Source organism: Felis catus, chromosome A1 (genome assembly GCF_018350175.1).
Source record: "Felis catus isolate Fca126 chromosome A1, F.catus_Fca126_mat1.0, whole genome shotgun sequence".
Lineage (NCBI taxonomy): Eukaryota > Metazoa > Chordata > Mammalia > Carnivora > Felidae > Felis > Felis catus.
This window is the reverse complement of record NC_058368.1, coordinates 70,122,507-70,140,342: the sequence shown is the minus strand read 5'-3', so window position 1 is coordinate 70,140,342 and position 17,836 is coordinate 70,122,507. Positions and strand designations below refer to the sequence as shown.

Sequence of the window (17,836 nt, the reverse complement as noted above, 5' to 3'; positions counted from 1 at the left end):
TTCAATGTTTATTTATTTTTGAGAGAGACAGATACAGAGACAGCATGAGCAGGGGAGGGGCAGAGAGAGAGGGAGACACAGAATCTGAAGCAGGCTCCAGGCTCCGAGCTGTCAGCCCAGAGCCTGATGTAGGGCGTGAACCCATGAAGTAAGAGATCATGACCTGAGCCGAAGTCGGACGCTTAAGTGACTGAGCCCCCCCAGGCGCCCCTCCGTTGTGATTTCTATGACAAACTGCCTGAGTCAGCGTCTAGACCCTGAGTCTGTGGACAGCCCTGTTGGTCCCAGCCTCTCTGTGGCTCTGACCATGCAGCACAATACCGACAGCAGCACAACAAGGGTAGGTTAGTAACCGTCTCTGGGCGAGAGGGACCTTCCTGAGAATTTCTGAGCCCCAGAAGCAAGAGGCTAGTGGTAGGTGTAAGAGTTTAGTAAATGTTCTTGTTGATGGGTTTTTTTTTAATTTTTTTTAGATGTTTTTATTTATTTTTGAAGGAGAGACAGAGCATGAGCAGGGGAGGAGCAGAGAGAGAGGGAGACATAGAATTTGAAGCAGGATCCAGGCTCTAAGCTGTCAGCACAGAGCCCGATGCGGGGCTCGAACTCACGAGCTGTGAGATCATGACCTGAGCTGAAGTCAGACGCTTAACTGACTGAGCCACCCAGGCGCCCCTGATGGGTTTAACTAAAACAACGTATTGACGACAGTTATTTTCCCGTTTTCCTAATAATCTTTCATCCCGTCTGCAGAGTCTGCTTGCACCAGTTCCAGTACATGGGGAAGCGATACATAGCCAGGTACTGTGGGGGTTTGGTCTGAACTGTGTATCATTCTCCGTGTCACTTGGATCTGAATGTGTGGGAATCGTCATCTGTGATGATTGGCAGTTGGAATTCTCATAAACAGCCGTGATGTCTTTGGATTGCTGCCATCAAATCTGGTAGCATCTTCCGCCTACATTCCCACACTCCTTCTGTCTCATTTTGCCTCATGCACATCTCTTGGAAGGATTTCCCTTCATGGCCTGCTGCTGCTCTCGTACACTTCCTTCCAAGTTCTACCCCCCACCCCCGCCATGTTCTCTTCCTTCCATGTCCCCTTTCTCTTCTCCCAGCCCCTCCTGGTGTGTCTCCTTGCTCTTTTCTTCTTCTTCAGTGGTTTCCCCTTTCCCTGTTTGACTTTCAAAGGTCATTTTTTACCATTCCTTCTCCCGACTACAAGGATGTTAATTTCTCATATAACCACTCCCTTTTTTAAAAATTTTATTAAATGCTTATTCTTTATTTTTGAGAGAGAGAGACAGACAGAGTGCAAGCAGGGGAGGGGCAGAGAGAGAGGGAGACACAGAGTCCGAAGCAGGCTCCGGGCTCCGAGCTGTCAGCACAGAGCCCGACACGGGGCTCGAACTCATGAACCACGAGATCATGACCTAAACCGAAGTCAGACACTTACGTGACTGAGCCACCCAGGTGCGCCCCGCCTTTTTTTCATAATGAAAGAGTGTTTTCAGTCCATCTCAGGTTTGTTTAGACTCCCACAAAAACCATCTCTAAAATTTTTTTCTCCAACTAAGCTGACCGTGCTCTACTATTGTCCGGCCGGGGCTCTTTGCTGAGTATCATACATCCTCATTGCCCTGCCCCACACCATACTCTCAGATCCATCCTGAACTTGAGGAGAGCTGGAAACTCTGCTCAGGGACAGCCACGCAGGTCCTTCTTGGAAGCATTTCCTCAGAGCACATCTTGTCATTACCAAGTTCTTACTCCCGCCCTATACCCACTCTCAGTGTGTCTGTATTTGTTTTTGTCAGTGTTGTGTATTCCGTGATAATGTATCTATGGGGTCTTGGTCTAAGTATCCTATTTTTCTATTGTTACTGTTTTTAGCAGTTTATTTAAAGTGAACATATTTACATTGTAAGAAAAACTTTAAAATTTAGTAGTAATTGAGGGTTTTTTCTCTTATCTATGATTCTGTTTTACAGCAATGAAATGGGAAAGAGATTTTTAAGAACTGTTTGAATGTGAAGATTTTACTTTTTATGTTAACATTGTTCTTTTCTTGGGATATTTGAGAAATGTCCAGAATTATGTTTTATGTTCATTGAAAGGTTGTGGTTTTTTTTTAAAGAAAACTTAGCGTATTTTATTCTTTTATCCTATTAATATTTTTTATTTTTAACTGAAATGCAGCGGCACTTACAAGTTCTCTAATTTTAGCTGTTATTTTTTATCGTAACAGTAATTTTTACATTTGCACTTTTGAGTACCAAAAGCAAGTATATACAAGGTGACCTTATACAGTAATGCCTCCCACCTTGATTTTATTCGCTTTGACTTTGTCCCGTGAAAATGGGCAGACACATATATTGCTGGCACTGTGCCCAGCAAGCTTCACAGCCTCCTTGAAGTAACTGTCACCTACATCACAAGATGGCATTTGGAGAGTGTTGTGCAAAATAGGATGAAATGCCACAGAACTGAACATGGTGAATGTGGGAAGCCGAAGATTTCTGTCCCAACAAAATATTTTAGAATTGGGTTTTGTGTAACTGTTAACTTGTAATGACTGTAAATTTAATTAAGAAAAAAAAAAAAGGTCTTCTGACTTTATAAGCACCCTGTATATATTTGCATATAGAAGTATGCTTCCTCGGACTATCCTAAAACCAGATGGGCATAGGAAGGCAGGAGTGGAAGGTAGTGTTACTTGTTACGTGCCCTGTGGTGAGCTGTGTGCCCTGCCGTATGGAAAATTTTGCCGTGGTCTCTGCTACACGTGAAAAAGGTCCCGAGCAGTAGTGTAAACGCTCTCGGTGTCTGCTCTCCGTGGCAGTCCGGTCTGATGACTACTGTGCCTTCTCATCACGTCAGTCTGAAATCACCCAGCAGCATGTTGCCCGATGACGCTCCGTGCATGCCCTGTCCTACTCCACACAATAACACAGGGAGGGAGACCGTTGGCTACGGGATGGGCGACAGGTGTCATTCCAGCACGGGTCTCATTTTTCATCTGCTCTGGTGATGGTACACAGTAGGAAGTTTAGCTGTTTGATTGCTAACCCAGATCACTTTTCTATTTTCTTTACTTGACTGCTGACAAGTTTAACAAAGTGTGTGGCTCTTCTCCTTCCTGCCTGGGTAAGAATAAAGGTGTTAAAACCGCCTCATATAATCCTCCTCATTGCATGTTTGTTCTCTGCTTCTTCCAATGCATTATTTTCATTAAAGAATTTTTTTTTTTTTTTTTTTTTTGCTCTTTAATAACCTATTTAACCCGAAAAGGTTCATGGTGTTTGGCAGTTGTCAGAACGCTAATCTTTAGCACCACCTCAGACAGATGCTCAAATTTTTTAAAAGCAGCATCTCTAAAGTACTTTCTAGAACTGGAAAGTTCCCTGCTTCAGCTTGGTTTTTGCTTCTTTGTCGTCAGGTGCTTTGCTGTGAACCCTTTTAGAGCTGAGGCCTGTGTGTGCGTCTCTGGCTCCTTGGCCCCAGAAGGCTGCGCTGCACGTGGCTGGCGTGTGGCCGTCCCTTGTGCTGTGTCCTGGCCTCACTAACCCTCCTCGTCTTGCTGCAGTGTAACAAGTCTAACTTTTGCTTCTATCCCATTTCACTCATGTTGCAGGAACCAGGAGGGGTTGGGACCCATAGTTCATGATCGAAAGTCTCAGACATTGCCTGTTTCCCGTAACAGAACAGGAATGATGCATGCCAGATTGCAGCAGCTGGGCAGCCTGGATAACTCTCTCACTTTTAACCACAGTAAGTCCCATGACATGCCATCGTAACAGCCAGCCATCTCATGTGACACCTCAGAGGGGAGAGCCCCAGGCCGCACTGCGCCACATCACCAACCTGACTTTTCTTCCAGCTCAGAGCAAGTGGGATGAAGAGTTCATGGCGAAATCCCCTTCTTTGGAGGAGAGTGACATAATGCGGAACGTGGTCAGCTACGGCATTAGACCTGAAAGTGTCCCAACCCCTCCGTTCAGTATTTTTTAACGTAAAATTTGGCAGGTTTGACAGCCAAACATTCTCTTGATATTTTTAACTTAATACTTGCATTTTCCCTCTGGAAGTCCTGAGGACATCTGGAACAGGTCCCTTTCACTCTTCTGAGCCCATGCATGTAACTGATCACGTGTCCACATTCTGACATTCCAGCTTTGAATGTATGTTAATCCTTAAACTGCTGTGAAAACATAAAGCCCATGAATCAATTTGTGAGGGTGTGGAAAAGCCAATAACAAAGTGACTTTTTCTGTGTTTTCAGTGTGAGAAAGATATCAAGTGTGCTTGGAATTTCTGTAGACAATGGTAAGATTTAATCAGGTTGGAGTCTGCTTATGAGGCCGCTTCACTTGCAAACTGAGACCTTTTCGTTCATCTTGCCTTCCTAACTTTGGGGCTTTCTAACTTCACAGTAGAGATTCTACCAAAAAGGGGGAGCATAGTTTTAATTTACTTTTTTCAAATCACCAGAGGGGACATGGCGTCATGTACTAGTTCTAGAAACATGTACATGTTTCATCTTTCTAAGGGTTTCTCAAAGCAGAAAACCTAAAAGAATATCAGCCATGCAGTATTTTAAAAACTAATGGCGATCATTTATAATAAATACCATTTCTGTTAGTGACATGTTCTCTGAATTGTTTCATCTTTTCTCCAGGTATAATGTAGCTAGTTGTTTAATCTAGACAATTATTTGTTCTCATTCCATGTCTTTAATGTAGTTATTAATATCTTCTCATCATTTCTAATCATAGGAATTGCACTCATTGTGATCTTCATACCTCTTTCTTAATATAGGCTAAGAGTAAAGACAATATTCTCAATACTTTAAGTTGGTAGTAGTTCAGAGTAAGAAGGCCAAGGAATCGAAATATATAACCGCTGTCCCCTCTTCCGCCCCAACGAAGTTAAATGCAATGGGCATAGACTCTCTATAAAATTCTGAGCTTAATATAGATCCGTATTATGTTTGCCTGCCACACACTGAATTGGTAGCTTTCAAGAGCTAGTTCTGAGTCCTATACTCAGCTGCAGGACGTATATTAGTAACACATCTAAGGCCACAGCACTTCATTGTTTCACCTCTTGTCTGTTAGGGCTTTTTCTAGCTCTGTAGGCAAGGGGTTGAAACAAACAAAACAAAAAATTTTGTTGTTTTTCGTTTTCATTTCCCATTTAGCAAACAGAAATTAAATTCCCATTGTTCTGCAGAAGTTGCTACACTGCCTTTGTGCAGATTATAACACAGGGACTACCTCGCCATCAGCTGAAATAAATACTTAAACTTTAAAGCACTTTAAAAAATAAATCAACAGACCAAGTCCCCGCCTCCAAAGAATCATTCAGGAAACACAGAAAACAAAAGTCAAGTGAATGATCGGCACATGAATAAATAACCTTAATCCACTAAGAACTACGGCAGCTTCTCCCACTGCAAACAGATTTTGCAATGGTGGCTTGAATTGGAGGGGAGAGACAGCTGGCTGTGTTTTGCAGCCAAGGACCATATTGCTAACGTGGTTGATATCCATCCTCTCTTCCTGCTACCCACGGAGAGCCCATCCTTCCTGCCTCTCTCCTTTCTTTCTTCCCATAGTTTCTGCTTCAGTCAGTTTTCAGTGACACCATCCTCCATCAGAGCTTCTCCTTCTGCCTTCCCAATAAACAGTGTGTAACTGATTCTTTGAGCCTTCTCCTGTGTTCCTACAATTCCTGCTCATCCCAAATTGGTTCTGGTGTCTCACAGTCCTTGCGTCTTCTTCAAGAACTCAGTCTTCATTTACAACTCTAAATCTGATGATGTATTTGGGTGGTGTCAGCCTTTCCCTCTGTTAGCTTTTTGAGCTCCAAATTGTCAGTTTGCCCAGAAGCCACAGAGAAGTATGTGCTATATGTATACATGTGTATGTGTGTGAGCATGTATATGTATATATACATACATGATTATTTTCACACCTGTACCTGGGTGTTCTGTGGGAAGTCTATAGATATATATGTCTTCCTAAAAAATTCTTCTTTAACAATGAATACAGTACCTTCTGTTGGACCATCCAATATATGACATAGATCCAATATGTGAGAGATTTGTAGGGTGCCAGAGTCTAAAATGAATTTATTTTAGAAAAGAATAAAAATAGAAAGAGTCCCCCATACACCACCTGCATTTTTTGTTTTGCCTTTTTCTTTGAGTAGGAAAGGCTTTGCCAGGCCTCAGCTTGACCAGCAGGGAGCAGCAGAAGACCACAGGAAATTTAATTCAATGGAGGCCAACTTTCATGCCCCCATTAGCACATCCATGTAGGATGTGGGAAAGGACACCATATGCAGTACACATGTCACCGTGGCAGGTTCTTACTCTTGGATTTTGATAGGAAACAATGAAAATTACAAATCCTACTGTGCTCAAAATAGTCTTTAACTATTTCAAAAAAAAAAAAACACTCAAAAGATACAGAGAGGTTCATTAACTTTGAGTCGTTACCCAGGTACATGAAAAGTAAATGTGTATAACATTAACACATTGACCTTTTTATTGTAAAGTACCTCCATTGTGTGTCAACAGAAGATATTTGTGTCAAATGGTATATTGAGAGTGATAGCTGCATATAGAGTATTTTACATAAGCCAAGCTATGAGAAGGAAGCTAAGTGAAACACGTTCGCAAATAGGTAATGCATGTGCAAAACATATAAAATAACACCTTGCATTTACTTTGATGTTATATGTTGCCCTAGGAATATATTAAATCTATTTGTATGAGAATTCATATTTCCCACTGGTATGAGGGGGGGAAAGCCAGCAAGAGGTAGAAACACTTCAAGAAAACCTGTGTTTCATATAATCCAGTATAAGAGAGAGTTCAAGGTCATGGAGTTAAGTTGCAGAGAATTAGATTTCAGGTCATTGTGCAAAAGCATTTTCTAACTGAACTGCCCATTAGCTAGCGTGGGCACTTGGAGCTGGAGGTGTGAAAACAGAGACTGGATGAAGACCCACTGGGGGTATTGTCCAGGTCACTTAAACATCACAAGAGAAGGTGAGGAGTTGGACAAGTGGGTTTGTAAGACCCCATCTAACTCTGGAATTCTTTGATGTCTATGAAGTACAAGTAAGCAAATGAGTATCAGTGATAAAGTTCCTTGATATAATATTGAATTAATAGGAAAAATACAGAGAATGCATATATCCTCTGAAGTAAAATTAATATTTTTCAAAAGGTTTTAAGCCTGGCAATATATTTTTTAAAATAGGTAAAAATGGACTTGGATGCTTTGAAGGCATATATATACTCAAGATAGTAAATGAAATGTTTGTTTATAAAGCCACTTTTTTTGATTCTGAGACAGGTTCCTTGATTGAGAAATACATTTTTGCACATTTTCTAGCATTTGTAATATCAGGGTATATCTTTGAGTTATAACAGACCTATCTTACACCTGTATCTTACCTAGTACATCTAATATGGCAGTCAGTCATTGGTACTTCTTGTAATTGATGGGGTTTCAGAACTCAAAGTCTGGCAAAATGCCTATTCAAAGTCAGTCATGTTTATGTTTTTAATACCCTTAAAAAGGACTTTAAATTAAAATGTATGCGTAAACCAAGTGTTTTCCCAGTTTGAGATGTAAATCCCATAACAGGTACTATTTTCAGACACCGCTCAACATTAGGTTGAGGCATTGGTCAGAGAGAGCAGATGGCATAACCATTTCCTCGAGTATAAACTGAGATTTTAGACTCATTCCACAAATCATTTTGAGCATATTTGTTTTTGTGTGTGTGTGTGTGAATCAGAGGACAGACAGCAAGATCACGTAAGTTTTGCCTGGGAATATTATTCCTTATTTCTACTGTTTCCTCTCTGCTCATTTGTGAGGAAAACCTTTTTAGCAGTAAAAGTGAGATGGAGATGAACAATAGATGATGTAGGGGTTGGTCCACCTGATACATTGCAAAAATACGTGCAGTTAGTAAATGCTGGAGACCATGAGTTAATATACCTGGGAGACTGGATCTTCAACATTTGGGGACTTCTTTTTTTTCTTAATCAGTTAATTTATTTTTAAATTTACATCTAAGTTAGCAAATAGTGCAAAATGATTTCAGGAGTAGATTCCAGTGATTCATCCCCTGTGTATAACACCCAGTGCTCCTCCCAAGTGTCTTCTTTAATGCCCCTTAGCCATTTAGCCCATCCCCCTACCCGCAACCCCTCCAGCAACCCTCAGCTTGTTCTCTGTATTTTAGAGCCTCTTGTGAACATTTGGGGACTTCTTTTAGCAAGAAGATTCCTTGTCATTTAGTAGTATTTACATTTTTCTCATAAAATGTATTGTTTTTTGGATTTATATTGTATGGGCCAGAGGGAAAAAAATTAACGATAAAAACAAGAATTCTGGTTTCATAAAGGGTAAGGGCAGCTGTTGAAAAGAAAGTGCCCCCTATGAGAATACATGTCTGACTTCTTCGAGCTCGAATGTCCTCTCATGTTTGGAAAAGGCATGTAGCTGTGTCCCTCCCACCACATCACCTCTGATGTCATGGCAGTGGAGAGGGGGAGACAGTTTACAGATGTGGTCAGCATTATTCAGTCAAGCTGTTCTAGTAACAGTTTATTAAACAGAGCAAGGTTAATTAAGTCTAACAGAGCAGATGACATTAGATAGGGGAAGAAATCTCATCCCTGGCCTCTGAGTGTTTAAAAGATTTGGGGATTCTGGAATAAATCCTTTATCATAGAGTGACATCAGAACAAAAAAGTGTGGAAATAGGAGCAGTCCATGATGTGCATGCCAAAGATGGCACACTGGGGAAGGGAGGAAGTCCTCCTCTCCCTGACCAGCCTGGCTGAAGACAGTCAGTGCCCCGAGCGCTGTCCCCTAGGGAAAATCAGTAGGGTTGGTTAACACAGCACTTCTTGCTTGCTGGGGTCAGAATCCACTTAATATTACAGCTTCAGTGAGTTGCTGACCAGTACCTTAAGAACTTGCTTTTTCTCTTACGATCACTTTTTGGATATACCAAGTCAGTTCATTTCCTATGGTGACCGCTGACTAAAGCCTTCCCTTGTGCACGGCTTTGTTCCAGGTGTTGAGACAAGCCTTCTCCACCGGAGCATCTCTCAGTAAACTGTCCCTGCAGTGTCTACCGCTTACATAACCTCTCCATGCTGCCCCTTACTTTTAGGGACTTTTTAATAACACCAGCTCAGGAATCCTGCTGATTTCTTTTTTTCTTTTTTCTTTTTTTAATTTACATCCAAGTTAGTTAGCATATAGTGCAACAATGATTTCAGGAGTAGATTCCTTAATGCCCCTTACCCATTTAGCCCAGCCCCCCTCCCACAACCCTTCCAATAATCCTCTGTTTTGAGATGAGGGCTTAACAAAAAGCAAAATTATAACCAACTGTGGCTTAAAAAGATCATTTCTTTTATTCTTAGATAATTCAGACACAGGCAGACAGACTCCATATGAATCTGACTGTCCCCCTTAAGGAGATCAGATAGACAAGGTCAAGATTCACGGATGGTGTAAGAGTTTAGAGAAATTTGTCATTGTCATGTTTCCATACATGGATACGTAATTATATAAAAACTTAACTAGCATGGCCATTGATTATATGTTTTAAAGACAACACATGGCCAAATTTCAGTCCTGGATTGGTCTAGACCTCCAGCTGAAAGTAAACACAGTGGAAATCCTTGAGCGTGTAGGCGATCGCATCTGCATACACGTAGCCAAGGAGTTACCTAGAAAAAGAAAATGTCAGTTCTGTGCCAAGAAAAAAATTAAAGCCAGTTCTTGGGACAATTTAACCCAGATCATTAACCATCAGTAGGGGTAAACGGCAGCCCTCAACAAAGGGTCTTTGTGACCTGTGATAATTTTGGTTGATCTAACAAAAGGTGCTGTATTGATTTTTTCCCCTCTTGCCCCATTTTATGATCACTTTAACAATAGTTAACAGTCCGTTTTCCTCTTTCATCATCTCTGTATCTTACCAAACAAACCATGCCAAATGGGTGATGCCTTGGCTGACCTTATTACCAAAATATATCCATCTTTCTCAGTAACTTGGAAAGTCTGTTTTGTAGTCTTTTAAAAATCATTCTGTAACTCTGACATTTGCTCAAGCGAGAATAACATCATGCTAGTTACTTTACTTTATCCTAGTAACAGGTACTATGATATGGTGACCTGGATCAGGAATTTAGGGTGCAGTTTCTAGGGGTTTTTTTCCCCCATTAATGGCCTCAAGAAAATTCTCTAGGTTTTCCGCACTTCATTTTCCTGATCTGTATACAAAATGTCCTCCTCTCTGGAGTATAAAGAAAATTACCTACATAGTAAGTGATGATTTGCTTATGCTCCTTGGAGAAAGACATTACATGACATTTTATTATCGTGCCATCTTTCTTTGTCATCTAGATCAGTCCTGTAACATCTTTGCACCCCTGTATGTATTTCTGCTAATGCATATCATTTCATAATGTAATATCTCAAATTGTATGTCGAGCTACATTTATGTCAGTACTAAATTGAAGTTTATAGCCATGTATAGTAGATATCAGTTTGTATTTAAATTAGGATTCTTCAAGTCCTTTCCTTTTCTTAAACGTTTCCTTCAGACATACTGGCTTTCGTGCTTTTTGATAAAGCAAGTAGAATACTATTAGCAGTGCAGTCAACTCTTGATTATCATGCCTGGTTCTTCACGTCAGCGATTCAGCACTTACGTAGCATTCACCATGCGCCGGGCACTATTCTAAGAATTTCACATATTGTAACCAACTTAATGCTCCCTGCAACCCTTTGAGGTAGATACTATTATTGTCCCCATTCTACAGGCCAGGACACAGAGGTATAAAGAGGCCGAATAACTTGCCCACGGTCACACAGCTAGCACGTGGCTGAGCTGGATTCAGGGACCAGCAGGCTGACCCTGGGCTCATTTTCTTAACCCCTGTGCTCCTCTGCTGCCTGTGTCCATGTGGGAAGCTTGGGAAGCCTCAGCCTCTTTCACCGCCCCTCCCGTCCCAGCAGCTCAGCCAAGTACTCGGTGGATTGGCGCCCACTGTGGGCTAACTGTGCGACTTAAGGCAAGCTGTTTAGCCTTCCTGTGCCTCTGTCTCCTTATCTGCAGAAAGGGTTTAATAATGTACATACTTCATAGGGCCGTTGAAGGATTAAATGAGCGAATACATGTGAAGTTCATAGAATGATTGCTGGCACGTGGCAAATACAAAATAAATGGTTGCTGCCATTCTTTCCCTTCCAGAATCGTAGAGTCATAACCCAACAGACGCATTATTAATTACCTACCCCTGCCCCACCACCGATGAAAAGGGCAAACAGGGAGACAAAGCCCCAAAGGAAGCCTTCCCTAAATAATCAAAAGTTGACTGCGTGATTGTATCGGGCCACCGCCCTCTCTGTCTGCAGCCCCCGGCAGTAACCTCGTGTTGTAATTCACGCAGGCTATGGCCACTCAGACGCTGACGTCCTTCACCAGTCCCTACTTGAAGCCAACATTGCTACGGAGGTGTGCCTTACGGCTCTGGACACTCTGTCTCTGTTTACACTGGCGTTTAAGGTTGGTATTGAACAGCTGTTCATGGTCAGAGCTTTTACCTTGTAAATTCATTGTGCGTGTTTAATTGAACCGGCAAGAGCTTCCTATATTGTATATTTTGTCTCAGCGACTGTTTTTGCCCCTGTAAAGAAACCATAAATCCTTAAAATCCCTTAATGAAACCATTCCGTAGCTAATGACTCGAATTCCCTGAAATAAAATAAAGCTTACCAGTCAGGGTGTGACGGAACCAGTTCCTGGAGGTGGTTACCTCTTGGCCAGAAGAAAGCATCCATCTGGGGAACACGGTTTGCTGTGCCCTCAAGGGTGATAATATGGGAACCTGATCAGGCATTGCCACCTCTACCACCTTTGAACATATCCAAATGTAGCGGCAGTTAAAATAAGTACACACGCATTCACCTTTTACAATTTCAAGGATAGACAATAAAAGGTGGTGTTTGTCTTATTTTTAGGTTTTAGCAAGTAACGGTCAAGTAGGTAGAGATGGTCTCTCAAGCCACTCGCTTGATTTTAGGAACTTAACACTTCCTAGTCTTGCTAAACGATTTCTTCCATTTCTACCGTGGAAGGAGGAAATTGAATTAGTGTTAATATGCCACGAATACCGAAACAGTGTGTTTGTTTCCAAGGATATTTGGAAAATGCAGCCAGAGTCATTCTCTGCTTTACTTATCTCTGCTTCTCATAAAGCGCATTACTTTATTAGGATAAAAATAGTTGCCCTGATATCATGTCACTTTATTATAATATACCTTTATTCTTCTTAGCAGCCACACCACTCATGCCCCTACGAAATGTCATTACTAGGAACCCAGATGAGAGACCGGGAAATGCGGACTCTCATCGAATATGTGTGAGGACAGCAGTGTCTTATTACACAGAGCCTCCACTCCTGTGGCTCTCAGAGTGTGGTCCCCTGGGTGGCAGCAGCTGGAAACCCTGGGAGCATGTTAGAAAGGCAGGTTCTCAGGCCCTCACCTAGACTGGCTGAATCCGAAAGTCTCGGGGTGAGACCTGAATGCTACCACTTGAGAGCCTCTGCTCTACCAGAACCACATTCGGAACCTCTTTCCATTTTCTTTTGAGTGTTTTTAGTTAAAAACTGTTGTCCAAATAGGCAATGACATGTTTAATGTGAGTGTTGGCCAGGGTATGCCTGTACCACTGCTAACTGAGAATCCTTAAGTTCGGAACAGTAGTTGGGACATGGCTTTCTGCCCTCTGCCTGGGCCCCACCGTGCCAACAAGCAGGAAAGCCTAGTGCTGTGTGGCCAGGGGTAAGGGCACATGCAGCAGAGGTGTGTCTGCGGGCACATGAGAACAGTGACAGTTTCTTCACTGCACAGCCTACAGTCCATACTGAGCCCCCTTGAAAATGCTTGCCTCATATTAAAGAAGAGGTTTCATCAAGGTTCCCAGGTCTCCAGCGTCTGGCCACCAGGTAGGTTCTGCCCAATTCTTGAGAGAGAAACAACATCTGATGGTCCCTGCTTGTGACATTTATTGTCTGAATGTCTTTGGGAAAATTACCTCATGTCTCCAGACCTAAGATTTCTCATTTGTAAGGTTAGAAGAAAACGATCTGTCTCTCATTGTTTGGTTAAAGTAGGATGGCCTTTGAAAGAATCTGCCACTTTGTGGATACAGACTAGGCTTTACCTCCCAGCTCCACCATTAGCCAGATTCTAAGCCTCGGCTGGGTCTGCTGGACATCTGGAAACCCTGGTTTCCTTACCTAGAACTTGGCAGTTATGCTTACTGTATCATGGATTGATAAGAAGTATCCCAAAACGTCTACCCTGTGTTCATGACTTCCTGGGCCCATGACAAAGGGTCTAACTCCTCAGACCCACAGAGAAGACTGAGCTTTAGTGCAGAGGTGGTCTCTGTCGAAGTCTACACGCCTGTGTGCAAAAACGTTTAAAGCTCTGTACCCCCATTAGGAAGTGGAAAGATGGGCAGATGTTACGGCATTATTGGATGCCATGCCACACTGCAGGCTTGCTGGTCTGGATTCGCAGGTTCATGAGGCCCCTGACACGGCAGCCACTAGGATCTTCCTCTGCAGATATTTACTCAGCTGATGCACCATTTGAAGCGTATCAGAAAAATTAAATTCTTACACTGAGTTAACTGACATAATTGGAAAAAAATCATCTAAAATCATCTTCCACAGATACAGCACCATCGTTACTGAGTCTCTTAATTGACTGCATCTAATAAGTTGCCAAGGATAGTCAAGAAATCATATTCTTTTTTTTTTTATTTTTTTTTAGCGTTTATCCATTTTTGAGAGAGAGAAAGAGTGTGAGCGCATGAGCGGGTGCGGGGCCAGAGAGAGGGAGATACAACAGCTCCAGGCTCTGAGCTGTCAGCACAGAGCCCTACGCGGGGCTCAAACTCTTGAACTGTGAGGTCATGACCTCAGCGGAAGTCTGACGCTTAATCAACTGAGCCACCTAGGCCCAAGAAATCATATTCTTAATGAAAGAAAATGTTTGAAAAGACTTAAACCCTTAATAATAACGTTGTTGTTGTTGTTGTTGTTAGTTTCCTGCTATTTATTGAATGAAATTCCTGCTATTTATTTATTTATTATTACTCTGTGCCTCAAGCATTAATCTTCATGTTAGCCTGCCCTGGTGGATCTTCTTATCACTCATTTCACAGATGAGGAGATTGAGACTGAGACAGGTTAAAAGATTTGCCCAAGATCACTGCACATTTGACCAGATGAAGTTCTTGTTCTCCACTAAGCCAGGCATGGCAGGGAGGTGGTGATAGGGGAGGGAAAGAGGGAGAAAGAGAGAAAAGCTAAGCTGAGTTATATCAAGGTAATTGAATGATCTTTCATGTAGAAAAAAAGAAGAGAATTACCAAACACTTACCAGTTGCCGGTCCTGTGTTGGATGCTTTCACATGTGTTGTCTCATTTAATACACAAAAGGATGTGTTTTGTAAGCCAAGGTAGTTAGATGCAGAAAAGTAGTGTTCTTCTCTGGCTATTTCATAATGTCTATGATTAACACAACCCCAAGTCAATGCTGGCCTTTAATGATCTTTGATGATCTTTTTGATGGGTTTACAGATTTAATCTGATAATGTATTTTTAGCAATTCCACGTAGTGCCTTTTCTTGATTTGAGCTGCATGGGGAGAATCCGTATGCGATGTTGGAGGGCGCTTGGATCATTGGGTTCTTCTAGGAACTTTCTGGTCTGGTTCACACAACCGTGAGCCTGGTCTGCAAGAACGCATGAAATCAGGTCACCTTAGTGATTGTTGAGTGTTTGCAACTGACACAGCTCTTCTCTAAACTGGATTTTTAAAGCAATGTCTAAATAAAACTAAATGCTGTATGCCTAGGAAAGGTACATCTATTTTAAATAACATGGTTCTAGACCTCTCACTTTGGTACCCAAGGTTTAAGTTTGTTTTTATCCTGTTCCTGGATCTTTAAAAATTACTGATTTTGAGTGTTCATTCTCTTAAAGGCTCATTCTGCCAAGGAGGACGCATTACAACAGTCAAACCTGCATGCATATCCGACAGCTCCTGAGATTTATTTACAACCTATTCTCCACCTTGTTGCTAGAGAATAGCCGTGCCCTCCATATTGTTGCAACGTCTCATTTAATTTCCTGAATGAAATTCTCCTATTTTCAGGACAAGTCCATAGGGATAAAAAGGTGGACATGAGATACACTCTGTTGCTACCTGTGGTTACTTCTGAGTGGAAAAGTGAAGGGTGGTTCTGTTTTGTTTCCCACCTCCCAACCCCCGTCCTTTTTGAATGTTCAAACATTTTTTTTACATTTGTGTATATCACTTTCTAATTAGTGAAAAGAGACAGACATGCAGAGAGACCAAGAGAGGGAGAGAAGAAGATTGATTGGAAGATGGCAGGTGGCAGCTGGTACACGGGGTTGTGTCTGGGTTGAGAGGTCCTCTATCCCTTTACATGAGGGATTTTTTTAATATTTTCATGTGAGTGAGTTTTAACTGCATTCTTGCAATTGGGTTTTGAGACCAGAACCCACGAAGACTAAATCCTGAAAATAGGAACACACACCTTGACGAGAAAGTGCGAGGAAGGAAAATTTAACTCCAGGGGTAAGAACTTGGAGACAGGCCAGTTCCATCAGCAAGACCAGGCTCCTGGCGATTTTTGTCCACACTATCTCTTCTGGATATCCTCCCCCAAAGAGTGCTGAGAGGAGGAAAGCTCACATCCAGATCTGTGCAAACCTTAATCCAGCCATAAGTAGGGAGGATGGTGGCCCCTGGAAAAGTAATGTTCACAGACAACAAGCCATGTGAGCAGTTCCCGAAACACTGGAGCCACCCTTTCTTTTTTCCAGTTGGTAAACAGCTGCTCTTGGTTGAGAATATATCATATTCAGTTAATTAAGTCATATTTTCTACTCATTAAATTGCTTCTCTTTCACATGATGGAATTCAGTACTGTGCTCAGTATTTCATGTTGTAAAGATCACTGTGGATTCCAGGTGTCCTACCAGCTGTGAGTATATCTGTGAGTCGCTGGACCTACGAAAACAAAATTTATTCCTTGAGTAAAAATTTTTCTCCCCAAATAAGGTGAGGTCAGTCTTAGAACTAACACCCCAGCCGTAATTGGCTATTTAACAGAAATACTTGGACATAAGTTATCTCCAGTCATTTGGAAAAATTGTAAGATTGGTTTGAGACACTGGCCTCTTGACATTTTTTTATCATCACGTTTGCCTACTTGTCCCAAACACACACACCTTTGTGCAGACAGGCTTATCTGTATTTGAAGATGTAGCTCTTTAGTGTCACATACGTTAAGGCACAATGGTTGCATGCTGGCCTCTAGCTCGGTGACATCTATATCTACCTGTGTGTTCAGCAGTTGATGAGAGTTTTGAACAAAGTGTTCAATTAGTATGAATTTACTGCTGGTGTGAAAAGCCGTCGCAGAATGATGAGAGGTATGAATTGTGGCCCTCCTGTTTTGCTTTGTCAAGTAGAATCCATGATATTTAAAATCCTGCCGGCACCACTTACTGAGCCTGATCAAGGATGCGTCAGACACTTTCTGTACTTGACTCACGTCTTCGCAGTGTCTGCACAAGGTCAGTTCTAGGGTCGCCATTTATGGGTGGGAAGAGGAAGACTCAGTTTACCTGTGCAGATCCATGCACATGATCAATGGGGCCTGATCAAAGCCTGTATGTTTTTCCACCTTACCAAGCTGTCTGGTTATTATTCATCACTTAACAGGGTCCCCTGAGAAGCCTGGAAAAAAAACTTACTTTTAGGGGACCTCACTTCAGTGGTTTTTTCCAGCCCACTAATCAGCCAAAACCTGTAATGGCACTTCTTTGTTGGAATTAAGATGTCACAAAGATTACCTCTGTATTGGTGGCTGGTAAACAGTAAAAATAAGTAAATAAATAGAAGCCAAATCAGTACTGAGGAATAGTTGTCCTTTAAACCACGTTACAGAATGCTAGGAAGTTTTATGATTAGTCCCTCCCTTATTAGAAAAAAAGCAGGGGCGCCTGGATGGCTCAGTCGGTTAAGCATCCAACTTCGGCTCAGGTCATGATCTCACAGTTCATGGGTTCGAGCCCCATGTCGGGCTATGTGCTGACAGCTCTGCTTTGGATTCTGGTCTCCCTCTCTCTGTCGTTTCTCTGCTGGTGTTCTTTCTTTCTCTCTCTCTCTCTCTCTCTCTGAAAAATAAACATTAAAAACATTTAATTAAAAGAGAAAAAAAGCAGACTCTCCAAAGCATGAATTTGTTGTAGGCTTATTTGTATTACAAGAGGATTCTGTGTTTTCCTAGAGATTCATGGCAGAGTTTGTTTAAATTATAAGTTGTCTTAGTACCTAGAAAATTGAACCTTTGAGTCTGAAAATTGTGTGGAACCCAGTTGAGGTGTCCAGTGGGTCTCACTAACCAAGCTGTCCTTCTGTGTTTTAAGAACCAGCTCCTGGCCGACCACGGACATAATCCTCTCATGAAAAAAGTTTTTGACGTCTACCTGTGTTTTCTTCAAAAACATCAGTCTGAAACAGCTTTGAAAAATGTCTTCACTGCCTTAAGGTCATTCATTTATAAGGTGAGCTGCTTCCCTGGGGGATGTCCTCGTCGATGACCGTACTTGTCTGCCTTGCACCTGGGGTTGAAGGGAGCACTGATCACCACGTGGGCCTCGCTCTCTGCTGTTCCC

General features: G+C 42.0%; 1 protein-coding gene across 24 annotated transcripts in view; it reads left to right on the top strand.

Annotated features, from left to right (window-relative positions):
- The window catches only part of DOCK9 (dedicator of cytokinesis 9), a 291,308-nt gene that overhangs the window by 238,504 nt on the left and 34,968 nt on the right, over positions 1 to 17,836 (top strand). For 14 of the 24 annotated variants that reach the window (XM_023252826.2, XM_023252788.2, XM_045055229.1 and 11 more), the window contains exons 37-40: positions 751 to 798; positions 3,632 to 3,768; positions 11,498 to 11,613; positions 17,588 to 17,725. In XM_023252826.2, coding sequence (XP_023108594.1) covers positions 751 to 798; positions 3,632 to 3,768; positions 11,498 to 11,613; positions 17,588 to 17,725 — 439 coding nt within the window. Of the gene's footprint in view, positions 1 to 750; positions 799 to 3,631; positions 3,769 to 4,279; positions 4,324 to 11,497; positions 11,614 to 17,587; positions 17,726 to 17,836 lie in introns of all 24 variants that reach the window. The other 10 variants (XM_023252831.2, XM_045055293.1, XM_023252809.2 and 7 more) reach the window with 2 other exon arrangements.